The sequence below is a fragment of the Malania oleifera genome, chromosome 12 (genome assembly GCF_029873635.1).
Source record: "Malania oleifera isolate guangnan ecotype guangnan chromosome 12, ASM2987363v1, whole genome shotgun sequence".
Taxonomy (NCBI): Eukaryota; Viridiplantae; Streptophyta; class Magnoliopsida; order Santalales; family Ximeniaceae; genus Malania; species Malania oleifera.
The window spans coordinates 36117769-36135600 of record NC_080428.1 but is presented as its reverse complement, the minus strand read 5'-3'; the positions used below and the strand labels follow the sequence as shown (position 1 = coordinate 36135600).

At 38.3% G+C, this 17832-nt stretch overlaps 1 protein-coding gene across 1 annotated transcript; it reads right to left on the bottom strand.

The window, feature by feature from the left end:
* Positions 1–8785: 8785 nt before the first annotated feature.
* Positions 8786–13407, bottom strand: LOC131144325 (LRR receptor-like serine/threonine-protein kinase FLS2). The gene is made up of 2 exons (XM_058092890.1): positions 9601–13407; positions 8786–9491 (listed from the first exon to the last, which is right to left on the bottom strand). The coding sequence occupies exons 1-2, from the start codon at positions 13022–13024 to the stop codon at positions 9151–9153; spliced, it is 3765 nt and encodes a 1254-aa protein (XP_057948873.1). The 5' UTR covers positions 13025–13407; the 3' UTR covers positions 8786–9150.
* Between the last annotated feature and the right edge of the window lie 4425 nt (positions 13408–17832).

The window sequence follows — 17832 nt, the reverse complement described above, 5'->3', positions numbered from 1 at the left end:
ACTCAGTAGGTTGACTCGCATGAGTCAACCCTAATACTCACTCACCGAGTCGAAGACGAGTTGACTCTTATTCAACCTCACCAACCAACCTGAAACTCTAATCCCTCAAACCAGAGCCTGACATCAACACTCTTCAGATCATCACAAATATCAGTCACGCCCCCATTCGAATCACACACACACCAAATCTAAAAAGGAGAAAAATTGAAAAAAAAAATCAAATAAAGGGAGAACAAGGGGCACTTAGCTTTTTAGACTTCCTAGATCTTCTCAAGTGACTCCTTGAAATGCCTTCGGCCAACTGGTTGTTCGTCATCGTCCAAGCAAACCTTGTGCAGTTTCAAACACACTTGTGTGTTCGGTAGCTCGTTGACAACTGAGGAATGAGGAGGATGGGAGCTTTACTAATACAAGAAGGAAAAATAGGTGGTCTAAGAGTCGAGTTTTAAAGGGGGTCCGTTTGAGCGATAGGGACAAAGAGACTGAAAGAGAAGAACAGAGTGACTGAAAGAGAAGAATAGAGGATATTAGGAGAAGAACAGAGAGGGTGAGAGAAGAGAGAAAAGAGAAGAGAGAGAGAGGGCATTCGAGAGAATGAGACATGGAAAAATGAACAAAAGGAAAAAAATTGGGTTTAAGTATCTAAAGCCCCGGAGCCACAAGATTCAACCATGTGGCATTCCATCATCCATTCGATCGAAGAAAGCGTGTGGCTCCCCTGCATCCGTCCGTTTCTATTCCCCATCAACAACCCAGATCTCACCATGTTAGTACTCTGGATAACCATCTGATCCTCGCAGATCAGCAATGGTCAAGATCGCCTCATTCAAGAAGAAGCCATCATAAGTGTCTACACGCCAGGTGACATATGGCAAGTGCGTGGCCCTCGTCATTAATGCGCATAGAAGCCCACAGGCCCTCTCCACAAGCCTTCGGATCGTCCCTCCATTAGATGGATCAGATCATTCCATGAAAGGATATCTATGCAGGTCGAATCCCTACGGATCCCTATAGTGCATCAACAGTCCAGATCACTCCACATCAGCACATTAGCTTCAGGAGTTTGCGCCCCCTCCTCAACCGCACGATCTGTGTTTTCTAGGGACGGCTTGGATCACTCCACATTGGTAGTCTGAGTACCACTTGCTGCTTACCGTCCGATGTGTGTTTTCTCAGGACAATAAGGATTTCTCCACCTTAGTAATCCGAGCATGCCTCACCTCCACCATTGAATCCCGCTTTTCCAAGGACGGCTTGGATCGAGCCATGTCATAGATCCACACTCGCATACACCCACCAATCGGGCCACCGACACGTGGCTTATTTTCCCCAATGCACGAAGAATCCTACGTGGCCCCTTGAGCACCGTTGGATTTGTATTCTCCGGGGTCGATCAGGATTGTGCCATGCCTAGATCCAGGTCACATTTGACTAGCCATTCAGCTACTGACACGTGGCACACCCTCCTACACACTGTCATATGCTACGTAGTCTCTTGTGAGCCATTCGATCTATGTTTCCCCATTCGATCTTGTGAGCCTACACACTGTTATATGCTACGTAGTCTCTTGTGAGCCATGGTATGCCCCACATCTCCTAGTAGACTAGCTCGGATTCCTACATCCGATACACGTCACCCCTTTTGGAATGCTAGCTCGGATTCCTACATCTAGTGCACGTTACCTCCTTTGGCATGCTTGTGCATGCTAGCTCGGGTTCCTATAACCCTCAATGGATCGTGGGCCCCACATGGCTTTTGGGCCCCACATTGTTTGTATGCCCCACATCTCTTAGTACGGTAGCTCGGATCCCTATATCCGGTGCATGCTAGTTTGGGTTCCTATAACTCCCACGCTGCTTGTGGGCCCCACTCATCTCCATTAGCCCCACATGGCGCGTGGGCCCCACACATCTCTGTTGGGCTCCGCATAGCTTCTAGGACCCCTGTATTATTATTTTATTGTTATTATTATTATTATTATTATTAATCTAATTTGTCAAATGCAAGCATGCTTTGTTGTCCCCATCATCACTCACCACATGCTTTATTCCCCTCTTTATCATTCATCCCATGCTATATTCCCTTCATCATTCTTCACCCCATACTTTGTTCTCCCATCATCACTCACCACATGCTTTGTTCCTTTCTTTATTATTTATCCCATGCTATATTCCCTTCAACATTCTTCACCCCATACTTTGTTCCCCCATCATCACTCACCACATGCTTTGTTCCCCTCTTTATCATACATGTCATGCTATATTCCCTTCATCATTCTTCACCTCATGCTTTGTTCCCCCCATCATCACTCACCACATGCTTTGTTCTCCTTTTCATCACTCGTCCCATACTATATTCCCTTCATCATTCTTCACCCTATGCTTTGTTCCCCCCATCATCACTCACCTCATGCTTTGTTCCCCCCATAATTACTCTCATATGTCTTCTTTCTCATACTTGCCCCAAGTTAAGTCTATAAATAGCCTTCTCATTCTAAGCACAAGGGGGCAGTTTTTGGTGGTGGTAAGGAGAAGATTTCGAATATTGAAGTCTTCTATATTAAGTTTGTGAAGCTTGTTTTTCTTAGTGGTAAGGAGAAGATTTTGAATATTGAAGTCTTCTACTGAGGTTACGTTTCATTCTCTTAGAAGATCAAGCAATCGACTGTTCCTGTTTCCTTCCGATGTCGGGTCACCCCATCTGAAGAAGGCACTCCGTAGTGCCTCGAGTCAGAGTTCAAGAACAACCATCGGGAAGACGTTGTAGACTGACCCTAGTAGACTCACCAACAGGAAAAGAAGACCAGAGGAGAGGAAGATGAGAGGTAAAACTAATGGATTTTCCCTTCCTAGGGTACATTCTTAAGTATAATAAACGGGGTATGAAGTTGTGAATCGAAGACTCAAACCCAAAGTTAGGTTCAATCTTGATCCTAAACCCCGTTTATCTCTCTGCGAATTGTTTGAACCCTTGAATCGGTATGGAACCGATTTATTGTTTTATTTAGTATGTTTTTTTTTCTTTCCTTTCAATGTCTAATGATTCAAAAAACCCATAAAAATCATAAAATGCCAAAAAAAAATCACAAAAGTTTTTTAGGAAAAATTCCAAAAATATTTTCAAACTTTGACTTCTATGAGTTTGTTTTAATTTTGTTTGTGCTATTTTGAAGTTCGAGAAAAATATTGAAAAATCATAAAAGTCACAAAAATGTTTTCACACTTAGAAAAAATCACAACAACATTTTCAAGGTCCAAGAAATCATTTTCACCCCAAATGAGCCCAAAACCTCCCAAGGTTTCAAGAATGTCAATTTACCTTACTTAAAAAGAATCCTATAAATTTCAAAATACTTGGGAGTTATTTTTTTGTGAAAATCCTATTTTCTCTATTTTCCGATCACAATGATTGCAAAGAAGGGCGTTGAGTTTTTCGAAGCATGATATGCCCCGGTTCTGAGGGAATACCTATATATAATTTTTTTTCAAGTATTTGTTTTACAATTTTAAAAAAGGGAGTAATTTTAAAGGCTAATTAAATTAATTTTTGAGGTAATTTTTAATTAATCTGGTACTGTTCGTAAAAATGGGCGCGTAGGGGGTGAGAAGACCTTCCCCTTGCGTAACCGTACTCCCGAGCCTGTCTCTGGTAATGTAGACTGATTCTACCTTTAATTAGGTAGTAATTAAGTGTTCTAACCACACTAAAAGGTTAGTGGCGACTCCATTACACCATTTTTCATGAAAATTTAAAATTCACTTTTCATTCGCTTCGTTCTGCTTGGGAATGTCGCCACAAATATTTAGGTAGATTATGTTCATTTAGCATTGTCCTACCCATATCTTGTTATGATCTATTCTTTCTTTCTACCACACCATTTTGTTGAGGGGTCCTAGGTGTACAAAAGTTGTGGTATATGCCTTCTAGATCATTAAAACTTTCTATGCCATCATTTTTGAATTCAGTGCCTCTATCACTTCTTATGTGAGTTATCTTATAGCCTTTTTCATTTTGAATTCTCCTGCATAGCTTAGTAAACTGTTCACATGATTCATTTTTATATAAGAGAAATAACACCCTGTGAACCTAGAATAATCATCAACAATCACAAAAGCATATGATTTTCCACCTAGACTTTGCACTGAATTAGGTCCAAAAAAATCTAAGTGAAGCATTTCAAGTGGTTTAGTGGTAGATATGAATTTTTTTTTCGTAAAACTTGATTTTTTTTGCTTACCCATTTGACATACATCACAGATTTTATCTTTTACCAATGGTGTTTTAGGCAATCCTTTCACTAAATATTTTCTTACTAGTTTTGACAATAAGTCCATGGTAGCATGTCCTAAGCGCCTATGCCATAACCAACTAGTTTCATTTATTGCAGAAAAACAAGTTACTTGTTGCGAAACTAGATTATCAAAAGTAGTAGTGTATACATTTTCATGGCAATTTGCAGTGAAAATAATTTCATTAATTATTTGATTTACTTTCAACTATGCACGTATCATTTTCAAATGATACCCTATAGCCTTTATCACATAGTTGACTAATGCTCAACAAGTTATGTTTCAATCCATCAACCAATAGTTCATTATTAATAACAAAGGAAGGTTCCTTACCAACCTTACCTATGCCGATGATGCGCCGCTTTGCATTGTCGCCGAATGTCACATATCCTCCATCCTTGGGAGTGATGGATGCAAACTTTGCTTTATCGTTGATCATATGTCGTGAGCACCCGCTATCTAGGTACCACTTGTCCTTTGAAGAGGACGATCTCAAACGCACTTCATCACCATGTACTATCAAGTACAGGTTAGCAACCTCTAAATCATTGTGGTCTGAGTCTGAGTCACTGCTACTTAGTTTATCCAATGAAGTTCCTGATTTCATGGTTTTCTTCTTTTTCTTAGACTCGTTCTTCAGCAAAGGGCAGTCAGGTTTGATGTGTCCAACCTTGTTGCAATTGTAGCACATGGGAGCATTCGATTTTTCTTTTCTTCTACTAGACTCTACCTTCTTAGATACAGAATCCCTAGAATTTTTGTATGGCCTACTATTCTTCCTGAAGAACTTGCTGAATTTTCTAGGTAGCATGGCCATATCATCTCTAGAATCAGGTTCTCTGAACTCACAATGATGAATTAGTAGACTTTTTTAGTGCAGTTACTTTTCTCAACCTATTATGTTCATTAAGTCTCTCATTTATAACTAATTCATAGGTGATCAGTGAACCTATCAACTCATCTAATGTCATGGCCTTAAGGTCTCTACCCTCAGAAATGGTCGTAGCCTTAGTTTCTCAAACAGAAGTAAGCTTCTAAGGACTTTCCTAATCATCTAATAAGTAGGATAGGCCTTTCCTAATGCATGCAGTGAATTTATAATGTGTGTGAATCTAGTGTACATGCTCTGAATAAACTCACCAATGTTCATCCTAAATGCTTCGTACTCATTGGTCAACATATCAATCCTACTATCTTTTACATCTCTAGTGTCCTCATTTGTGACCTCTAACTTATCTCTGATTTATTTAGCAGATGAACATGTCATAACTCGATTAAATTCATTAACATCAAGACCACAATACAGATTATTCATGGCAGTGGCATTCAAGCTAACAACTTTCATAGCATCATCATTATATTCTTCCTCAGTTTTAGGAACTCTAGTCTCACCTTTCGTTTTCATGGGAACATAATTTCCCTTAGAGACAACTCTCCCCACCTTCCAATCAATATTTTGAAGGTAGATGTGCATCCTCTGTTTTCAGAAGGTGTAATTAACACCACTGAAAATCGAAGGTCGTGTGGAAGAGGATCCCTTAGGGAAAGGGGTTACAATGCTATGAGCCATCATAGATCTTTTGCAAATTAACTATTAAGTCTAAGCTATGAGGCTCTGATACCAATTGTTAGCTTTACTGTAATCCCAAGAGGGCAGGTGAATTGGTATTTTAAAAATTTATTCCCTAGGTCAATCCACTAACAGCAGTATTACACAAACCTAAGATCAATCTAGTGCATATAAAATAAATCATTATAAATAATCAACGAAAATTAAATTGCACAATTGATTTAACTAAGCATGCACAATAAAGAAGTAAATGGAGACGAAACAAAAAATATTATCGAGGTTCGGCAAACTGCCTACGCCATCGCCTTGGCTAACAAGCACAAGGATTACACTATAGGCTCACTTAACGGGTGGAGCAGCACCTAAAACAAATAGATCAATTAGCACAGCACTGACCTCAACCTTTACAAACAATCCTTCCCAAGCAGGATTACCGCCCCCTCAGGCCACGCCTGGAATACAACAAATTTCTCAATGAAATTTACGTACAAACTATATGCTTCTCAATCAAGCAAATTTTGTACCAATACAATCAGCACACTATCGAATAATAAGATATAATAAGCTCAATATAGTTTTAATATCTACTCTCAATATGATGCAAGAATAAAAATCAATATGTGAGAGTGTATATGTGAGAATCTTTGTGTCAAGATAATGGAATCAATCACACTACAGCAATAAAGATTTCAAGCACACTTCAAATATCTTTAACAAATATTTTTCTCAAAATAAATCACTGTAGACATTTGAAATCGGTTTGCAAAATAATATTTCACAACCAAAATGCAATATGAACTCTTTGAGTATTGCAATGAAGATGCAAAACTCACAAGGTCAAAGAAGTTTTCCTATGGAAGACTTACTAACAAAGTCTCCTAAAAAACCTTTGTAACTTGCTCTCTAATAAAATTTATCTTAATCAACAAGAACAAGAGAGAGCCCAAGCTTAATAAGACAGTCACAATAACACTCTCACTATATGATTTTTGGAAATAGAAATGAGTAAGAATGAGTGTAGGGAGCTTGAAAATGAGTGCAGGGATTTTTGAAATTCAGAGAGTATTTGCTAATTAAGATTGCTAATCAAGTTACTAATTTTTGCAAATGAGGGGATATATATAGACTTCCCCAAAATTATAACCGTTTAGGACACAGATGTCATTTTTTAAAAAGTTTAAGTGAGGTTAATAATATTTAACAGTTTTTAACCTTGGTAAATTCGGACAACCCGAGAGGACTGGTCAACCATCTTGAGAGTTCGGTCAACCAAAGTGCTAAGTTTGGTCAACCAGGGAAAATTTGAACTGTGTTCAGTTGGCCATTCATAAGGCAATTCCTGAACCTCCGCGGTTCAGCCGACTATACTGGGTTCGATTGACCAAACTGTACGAGCTTCGGTTGACCAGCATGAGAATGAACTATATTGATCGGTCGACCGTGGTGTTGAGATTTCCCACGTGGGGGTTCGGTCAACCAGGGCGTTGCCTTATATTTTTTGTCGGTCGACTGAAGGGTTCTACGTGTAGAAGTTTGGTCGAACATGCTCTTTTTGTTCATTTCAGTCTTTTTCTTCTTATAAAGTTACCCTATTCACATGATAATCAACACTAAGATTATGGGAGTCATTTTCATGCAATATTGTGGGTCCTATGGTTGATCTAAGGCCTTTGAGCTTATTTACCCTATCATGCATGTAATGTATTGATTATTAGTCCACTGAGTTTTAATTATTATAGACCCAAATAAAAACTGAATTAAAATACAAAAAATAAAAAATTCAGGGTCTTTATCCTCTTCAAGTTCATGTGCACCAAATTTGAATCTCTACTTGAACCTGCACACAAACTCATTAACCATTAAATACTTGAGTATTTGTCATTATCAAAATCGGGTATGACCTATGAGGTCAACACGTTCAATTCTTAACCTATTCAAACTAAAATTTTTAAATGTATTTTTTATCTACAATATTATTTATACTATTCTATTCCTACTTTTATATATGATATGAATATAAATTACTAGTTTTTTTTTTTTCTAGCCAAATGGAGTTTTTTTTTTTTCTTTTTGATTTATTCATTAACTAATCTAAAGCAAATTTTCTAAATGAAATTTTATCTAATTTTGATTGAATTTATTTCTTTTAAAAATTAATTTGTCCTATTTTCAAAATATTAAAATATTTTTGCCACAAAATTTTACCTTATTTGAACTTTTATTTGAGTGTGTATACATATTACTAATTTATTTTATTTTATTTTAACCAAATGAAATTATTTGTTTTTTGGTTCAAACATCGAATTCTCTAAGACATTCATCTTATCGAATTTTATTCAATTGTATTTATTATTTTTTTAAGAAATTTCCTGTGAGATGCTTTGAGAAGAAAACCAGAAGACACTTGGCGAAGATTAAGCCATCTCCACATACTCATGCAACCAATTCTATGGTCGTTGGAGTTACTTGTTGGCATCTTATAACCCTTCTCATTGCCCTCTTCTTTAAAATTTTTTTTTTTTTTTTTTTTTGAAAAAAGAAAAGCAGAAATTAGCTTTAAATTTTACTTCAAATAAGAAGTTTTTTAAAAAATATTTTATAAAATTATAACTTTTTTAACTTGCCAAACAATATTTATTGTGTACAATAACAATAAATATTAAACATAAATCTCATTTTCCTAAGAACCCTCCAAACGGGCATTCCACAATCCACACTATCATAAGACTTCACATTCAATTAACACTATATTTGGTTTGAGGAATAAAATGAAGACGGAAAGGAATGAAATAAAAATTTGAATGAATAGTATGATGAAATTACCTGATAAATTTAATTCCTTTCCATTAGATTGCCATTCTTATACGTGAAATGTGTAGTAAAATAATAACGTGTAGTTCACAACGCTTTTGTTGCCAAAATTCAAAATGTCCAAAACAACTAAAAATCAAAGTCTATATAAAATGTCGTGTTAAAAACCCTTTATCCTCTGAATGACATTAAAGAAGCTATCAAGTAAATGAAACATCAATTACAAGTGTCATAACAAAAAAATGCAGTTGAACAAAATTACTAACCACTATAAATTAACTCCGAGTTGAACAAAATTGCTACCCAGAAAGATGGGCATGCAGCCCACAAGGAGTTAATTGAGGACAAAATTTGCATAGAGTTGCAGCTCTCATTGAATTGCTTCAAGATGGGAAAGCATTGTTGTGGCTAGTAATTTTGTGCTGTAGGCTTCAGTGATGGGAAAGCATTGTTTTGGTTAACTCTGATCCTATCTGATGTTACCATGTTACCTTTAGCTTTGACATCACAGATAACACTTCGCTGATATCGGGTCGAGCCTTGGGTTCTGGACAAGTGCATGACAGAGCGACTTTGAGGAGCTCTGCTATTATCTTCTCATGATTCTCAGAGATATTGAAGGCTAGACGAGGATCCAAAGCTTGAAGAAGTCGGTCCCTTCCACCAGCAACGGCACTCTCCACGAGTTCTCGCAGAGTCACTGGAAATCCATCCTCTAGAGTGAGTCCTGTTGGCCTTCTTCCAGTTAGGAACTCCATCACTATTATGCCAAAACTGAAGACATCCACCTTTGTTGTAACTTTCCTTGTATATGCAAACTCTAGTAAAAGAACACAAACAGGTTTCACTAAAGTCAGAACCAGGACAAGCCATAGCAACAAAGTTTATAATTGGCAAGGGCCTATGGAAGTACTTGAAACATTAGTTACCTGGTGGTAAGTAGCCTATAGTTCCTTCAAATGCTGATGATGATGAGAGGCTGCTTCCATCCTCGAGATGTACACCCAGAACCCGAGCGGTTCCAAAATCACTTACGTGGGCCTCAAAATCTCCATCAAGGAGGATGTTTGAAGGCTTCAAGTCGCAATGAACAATAGGGGAATCATAGCATGAGTGCAGGTAATCCAGACCAGTCGCAATGGATACAAAAACATTGATTCTCTCTGATAGTGTCCATCTTGAATGATCTGCCGACAAGTCGTGTATAATGCTCTCCAAGTTCCCATTCTCCATGTATTCTAAAATTAGAGCCTTCAGTTTTCCACTCTCCCAAGCATACCCCAGTATCTTCACCAGATTCCTGTGCTTCAATTGGCTCAAGGTCTTGACTTCTCTGTTGAAGTGTTTATCAGATTCTGCAGAGAACATATGCAAATTCAATTTTTTTATAGCTACCATCCTCCCATCTTCTAGTCTGCCTCTGTACACCATGCTCAAACTGCTAGCACCAATGATGTTTTCTTTGCTAAATAAACCAGTAGCTGCTTCTAAGTCCTGCTGGTTAAACCTTTTGAGGGATAACGATGAAGCATACCCAGGTTCTATATTCTCAACACCATTGGTTTTATGCTTCCGGATGCACTGGTTGAGGAGTAAAAATGCAATTGTTAGAACTAGAAACATAAAAACTGACCCAAGGGCTGTGAGAATTATTATGGATTTCTTCGAAAAACTATGTGAAGCAGAGTGGTGGCTCTTGCTGCAAGAATTATGAGCTTCAGCTCCACACAAAGCGACATTTCCAACCAAAGAACAAGCATTCGTGTCTCTGAATATGCCAGCATCCGTAACAGGTCCTTCGAGTAGATTGAAAGAAAGATTTAGAAGTTTCAAGGAGGAAAGATTGGCAAAGCTTCCGGGAATTGCACCACAGATGTTATTTTGGGAAAGGTCAAGGGAGACAAGATGCTGAAGATTTGTCAAACTTGTAGGAATTTCACCACTGATTTCATTTCTTGAAAGGTTCAAGCTTGTGAGTATATCCATCTGCCTAAAAACTTCTTCTGGAATTTGGCCGGAAAGTTCGTTCCCAGACAGATCAAGAGAGAATAAATTCCTACACCCCCCAAGTGTTTCAGGAATGCTCATTGATAGCTTATTGTTTGAGATGTCAATGGCCTGCACCATTTCCAACATACCAAGCTCATCCGGAAGGGCTCCCGTCAAACGGTTGTAAGAGAAGTTTATATATATCTGCATGTTTTTAAGACCCCCAACCATGGACACAGGAATAGATCCTGTAAGATGGTTGTGAGAGAGATCCAAGGCCATCAATCGGCTAAGTCGCGCCATGGTTCCTGGGATTGACCCATTAAGCATGTTTCCATTGAGCTTCAAGTTTGAAAGCAGCTCAAGTTTCGATAAAGCATTCGGAATGGCACCTACTAGTTTGTTGTTTTGCAACTGTAGATCAGTCAACTGTAGTAGTTCAGAAATGTTCTCAGGGATTACACCTTCCAGCATGTTATCTTGCAGAAAAAGACCTTGCAGGAGAGAAAGCTTAGACAGTTCTGGAGGAACTAGGCCTGAAAAATTATTCCCACCAAGTTTTAAAGACACTAGTTGGCTTAGATTGCCAATCTGCCATGGAATTGGCCCCGCTAATGAATTTCGATGGACTTGCAAAAGCTGGAGATTAAAGAGCTTCCCAACACTAGGTCTCAGCATCCCACCAAAACTATTCCAGGACAAATCGAGTCTGTTGAGATTTAAACAATTAAAAAGTTCATCAGGAATCTCCCCAGACATTTTGTTTTTGCCAAGAGACAGGAATGTTAGATTCTGCAATTGCCCTAAATCCTTAGGAATTTGCCCACCTAGCTCATTATAAGCTAAATCTATGCATAGAAGCTGGGTACAATTGATGATGCTAGAGGGAATGGGTCCATCAAGAAAGTTATTGTTCAAGGTTAGGTTCTTTAAATTTCGAAGTAATCCGATATTTAACGGAATTTTTCCAGTGATGAAATTGAAGCTTGCAGACAAGTATGTCAGATTGGTTAGGTTTGTTAATGAAGAAGGTATCTCTCCAATTAACTTGTTTGAATGCAGTGTCAGAACTTTCAATGATTTCAAGGATCCAATCTCTAAAGGTATGATTCCAGTAAACTCATTTTCGGGGAGTCCCAAGTGGGTTAATGATTTAGACTGGAATAAGTTGACTGGGATTGTGGAATTCATCCAGTTTTTGTATAGCCTTAACTCTTCCAAGTAAGAAAGATTTCCAAGCTTAGGCGGAATGGAGCCAGATAGTTGATTTTTGTATATGTTCAAAGCAATGAGCTTCCCACAATTCCCTATTTCAGATGGGATTTTGCCCACGAGCTCATTCTCGAACAGCTGAAGATACTCTAGATTTGACAAATTCCCAACTTCCCGGGGTATTTCGCCTGAGAGTTGGTTTTGACTTAGATCAAAAGCTTGCAAAGCTCCCAATATGCCAATCGAAGCTGGTATAGAACCAACCAAACGATTCCCATATGCTACAAAAAGCTGAAGACTGGCTAAATTTCCAATGCCTAATGGAATAGTACCAGTGAGGTTGTTGAAGATGACGCCAAGTTCTATTAAGGACGTGCAGTTGCAAATGCTTTCAGGAATGCTTCCATTCAAGAAATTATTACCCAAATCAATTGATTTCAGTTTTTTAAGGTCTCCTAGTTCTTGTGGAATGGAACCTGAAAGAGCATTTGCATAAAGAGTTAGCACAGAAAGTTGGGAACAATGGCCTAGTTGAGCTGGGATATGTCCTGCGAATGAATTCAAAGTTAAATCCAGAACCTGGAGGTGGGTAATGTTTCCAATGAATGGTGAGATGTTGCCTTGGAGCTGCTTTTCCACCAAAGATATTGAAATCACGTGGGTTGATGAAGCACCACAGGCAATGCCAGACCAGTTGCAGTGGTAGTTCGCATCGGTCCAGTCCCCGAGTGCTCCCAATGGGTCATAGGTAATCAAATTCTTGAAGGCTTTCAAGGCCTCAATTTCGATTTCCAAGTCGGGTTCTGCGGAAAGAGCCATACAAAACAGAGAACAAAGAAAAATTACAAACAAACTGGTATTATAAGGGACCATTGCTGTTGTAGGCACAGAACAGAAACACTTGATAGTCTGATGCTGATCTGAAGCTTTGGCAATGAAGCATTTATATACGAAGTTCAATAATTGAAACCCCCCCTCTCTCCAATCCTTAAGCAGATCAATGGAAAATCTGAACCAGTGGGCAAAGAACAAGTGTGATGTGAAGTTTTTGGATTTTGAGATCACTCCAAAACCAAGAAGCTTCAGCTGCATCAGCTCCCCCATCAACACAGTGGACCTATCCCCCTTTGTTCGGTCTTCCTGGCAGCCCATTCTTCCCCTCTGGAACCATCTGGGCTTCCCTCTGACCAAAGACGAGTGCTAAAAAAAATTTAAAATACACTCAAAGCCTATGAGCTATAAACCCCCTAAAAGCCTACGTGCTGTAAAACGCTAAAACCCCAAAAGCCTGACCCACCAACCAAGATATAAATTCACGTAGCTCAATCAAATCCAGGGCCTGAAAATTTTGATTTCAAGCATTCATGCTTCACCTCAACTTCTTCAACTTCTTCAACTTCCAATTTCAATTAGATTTTAGTTCATTAAAGCTGGGGATTACTGTCTTGAATGAATAGAATTTGTAGAAACCATGTTCGAGCAAATGAGGTGATTTTAATAGGTGGGTCATTAACTGGGTGTATTTGAAACTTGACAGAGATCAGATTTCAGAGAGTCAACATGATAATTTAAAATTCCAAATGCAAACCAACGCCGTTTTGACTTTTGAGTTTAGAACTAGCACCAGTGTAAGTGGCATATACTGGCCAAAAAATGCAGTAGCTTTTGACTCGTGTGTATCATAAACGGCAAATGATGCAAGATGAGATAGGGATTCTGCAACTTGCATATAATAGCCAAAAACAATCTAGTCTAGTCTATTGTCTATATTAGCTTTTGATTGACTTGCTTTCTAAACCATGAATACTAGTAGATACAGATGGAGAGGTTTTTCTCGTTTATTATTAATTTATAATAATATATTAAATAATACCCTGTTCAGGAAAATTATTCTCAGAATGATGCTCACGTAATCTCGCTACTTGGCGAAACAAATCTCGCTAACCAAGCAGTGAGATTTGTCACGCGTCAAATCAGCTTATTTCCCAAGCAAATCTCGCTAGACCAAGCAACGAGATTTGCTTGGCGTCAACACTCGATTGGGCTACCATTTAAATCTCATTGGACGATCCAGCGAGATTTGTCTGGTCAATGCATCTGTCTGTTTTGCTTTCCCTCCTAGGCAAAACCACTGGCATGCATTAAATGATTTGGGGCTATCAGGTACATCTTGCAAGCTTGGAGCAACGGCAACTACACCCCCCCAAGATTTCCTGCTCTATTGTGCGCCGCATGTGGGGTTTCCATCCCAAATCAAGATACAAAATAATAATAATAATAATAATAATAATAATAATAATAATCTACTAAAAATGCAACTGAGTAGTAGAACTACTTTTAGAAAGAATTAGTTTTAGAAAGAATTTGTTGCTTTAATCGTGCGTGCTCAACAGCATGGATTATAGAGAGATATACCTCGTGGTCGTGGAGGAAGTTATGATCCGGTGTTTGTTGATAAACCATGATGTTAAAGAGGGGGAGGAGGGGAAGATATGAACGCAGCTAGGTAACTAGGTCGGATGGGGACGAGGAGTTGATCTTGATGGACGCATGGATTATAATCAGAACAAGAAACAATGGAGGACTGGCGCAGGAGCCCTTTCTGGAAAAAGTGAAATGGAAAGATCTACTTTCATCATCTTCTTTCCATAGTCTGATGAGAAGTTGAAGGAATAGGAATTACATCTCAGCGGTTACCAAATTAAATAGGGATCAGACTAGCTCTCAGGCTCAGGTAGCTGAGGAGTTCCTGAATTTCTATAGTTAGCTGCTGGGAAGGGAAATGGACTACACAATGATAGATAGGAACACTATTGCAAGGGGTCCTCTGATAAAAGACTCTCAACATGCTAATATGATGGCTCCAATATCGAATGAGGAGATTAAGATGGCCCTTTTCAGTATCAGGGATAGCAAATCCCCTGGTCCGGATGGCTTCTTAGCATGCTCCTTCAAAAAAGCTTGGAACTTAGTAGGGAATGATTTCACAAGTGCAGTAAAGGAATTTTTTGCCACTGGAAAGCTGTTGAAACAGGTGAATCATACTGTGATTGCTTTGATCCCTAAATCCAACCATACTAATTATGCGGGTGACTATAGACCAATTGCTTGCTACAATGTCTTTTACAAGGTAATAGCTAAAATCATTGCTTCAAGAATCAAGCCTGCACTAGAAGGAATTATAAACTCAGCACAATCTGCATTTATTGAGAAAAGACGCATGGTTGAAAACGTATATATTGTCCAAGAACTAGTAAGGAAATATGTAAGGAAAAGGATCTCTTCAAGATGTATGCTGAAGATAGATCTTAAAAAGGCATACGACTTTATCTCACGGAGATTCCTTAAAGAAACGTTGACTCATCTGAACTTCCCTCCTACTATGGTGAATTGGATTATGGAATGTGTCTCCACCACCTCCTACTTTACATCCATTAATGGGAGTATATTTGGATTCTTTAAAGGGGGTAAGGGTCTTCGCCAAGGTGATTCTTTATCCCCATTGCTATTTGTGATTTGTTTTGAATATTTCTCAAGGATGCTGAAATCCTTGGAGGTTAATCCAGATTTTAAATTCCATCCTAGATGTAAGAGTATCAAGTTCACTCACCTGGCCTTCGCTGATGACTTGATACTCTTTTCTAGGAGGGATGTTGCATCGGTTAAAGCCTGATTACGCGCCGAAGCTGCGTAACTGGGCATCTTAACCTGGGCTTTATGGTTTATATTTTTAATTAAATATCCAAAATTGTCCAACATTTTAATAAAGTGCCAAAATCATCATTCTTGAATTTTATTGCACTATTTATGAAGTTTTGGTAATTTTTTGTCGTAGGAAAATTCCCGGGAACCAAAACCGGTACCTATTCGTATTTCGTGTATAACTTTTTCGTCCGAGCTCCGATCGAGACGATTCAAATTTTTGGAGAAAGAGGAAAGGATTATCTACAACTTTTGTGTTTTGAGTTTTGTGAGATACGGGCTCTAAAAGAGTCATATTTGTGATGAACAGAGAATAAAAAAAATAAAAAAAATATAGCAATTCGAGTCAACTCCAATTGGGTCAAGTTGCCGGGTCGAGTCTCCTATCCGGGTCTAGGGCTTTCCCCCCTATCCTATTTAACCCTTCTCTTCCTCTTCCTGCGTAGGCAGCCCCCAGGGCTCCCCATTCTCCTCTTCCCCATTCTCCTCTTCTCCTTCTTCTTCTCCTTGTTCTTCTTCTTCTTCTTTAGTTTGTTTTCTTTTTGTTCTTTTAAATTCTGCTTTGCTCTCTTTTTCTTTTCTTTATTCTCTGTTCTCCTTCCCTTTAGCCCTCTCTCTCTCTCTCTCTCGCTCAAACCTCTTTTGCCCATTGTTGCCGTAGCACAAAAAGCTCCTGCTGCACTTTGTTGCTCTCTCCGGCGGCCGCCAACAACACCAGCAGATCCGTAAGCCACTCTCCTGCTGTTCCTTGCTCCATGCCACAGCCGCGAACCAACCCACACACAGCCGCTGCTGCTGCCATGGCTCTGTGGATTTGTTTCTCTCTCTCTCTCTCTTCCTTTCTTTCTTTCTTTTATTTACTTTTCTTTGAATCTTGGAATATTGAAGAAAGTTTAGTTTTTTTTTTAATGTTATTGGAGTTTTCTTTCTTTTTGTTTAAGTTGAGTAATGTTGGGTATTTCATTATTGTTAAATTAATCTCTTTGTTTATCTAATTGATAGTTATTTTAATTTAGCATTCTTAATTATATTCAGATATTTTTTTTGTCGAAATTCGATTTAGTCAGGGTCTATGATTAGTAAAGGTTGTGTTTTTATTATGTTCCGTTATTGTTTATGTTTTTTAAATTTCTGTTGAATTCATGTTTGCATTTAAATTGTGAGTCTTGATTTGATCTCTTAAATGTGCTAAAGGCTCGATTTTTAGTAGGTTCGGTTTTTTTTTAGTATGTGTCTAGTTTAGTTTCCATTGTGTGTTTTTAATTCCATGTTCTAGGTTGCCATTTTTAATTAACGCGTGTCCCAGTGTTTCCTTAAGTAGACTATGGTTTTCATGATTGTTATTTTAATTCCATGTTTAAAGTTTCCATTTTTAGTTAGTATAATCTAGTGTTTCCTTAAGTAGACTAGGGTTTTCATTATTGTTATTTTAATTCCATGTTTAAAGTTTCCATTTTTAGTTAGTATGATCTAGTGTTTCCTTAAGTAGACTCGAGTTTTCATTATTGTTATTTAATTCCGTGCGTGATAGTTTTAGGACTTTAATTTGTTTTTTCATTTAAGTCTCCACAATCTTGAAAACCCGAATCTGAACTGAGTTCAGTACCTTTTTAATTTCGATTGGAAGAAAGTAAAATCTGAGATTAAAACGCATTTCCTGAGGAGACGATCTAGCCCTTGGGCTTAATATTACACGATAGAACTCCTATACTTGGGATAGCTTTCTAGCTGCTCATTTTTCGAGTGAGTCAAGTTTTTGGCGCTATTGCCGGGAAATGTCGTTCTTAGTCTCAATTTTGCGTTTTACCCGTCATTTTTATTAGTTTTATGAAAAAGAAAAAAAAAATAGAAAACAAAAACAAAAAAAAAAATTTTGAGTTTTGAAAAATGGTCGCACCTGCACCGCACATGATAATGGACTTTTTGCAGCTTGAATATGCCACTGCATCCTCTTCCACTGTTTTGCCTTATGACGAGCTTAATTTCATGATCCAGCGCGGGAGGACGTCATTGCTACTCGAGTTTTACGGGACGAAATCTGAGTGCCCATATCAGCACTTAACAGAGTTTGAATTAACCTGCAACATGTTTTTCTCTCATGCTAAAACTGACGAATCTACTAGACTGAATTTATTTCTTACTACTTTGCAGGATAGGGCACTGATTTGGTTTCATTCTATGAGACCTTATTCTATCACTAATTGGACTGATATGGAGCATGAATTCCTGCATGCATTTTGTCCCTCACAGAGAACTTA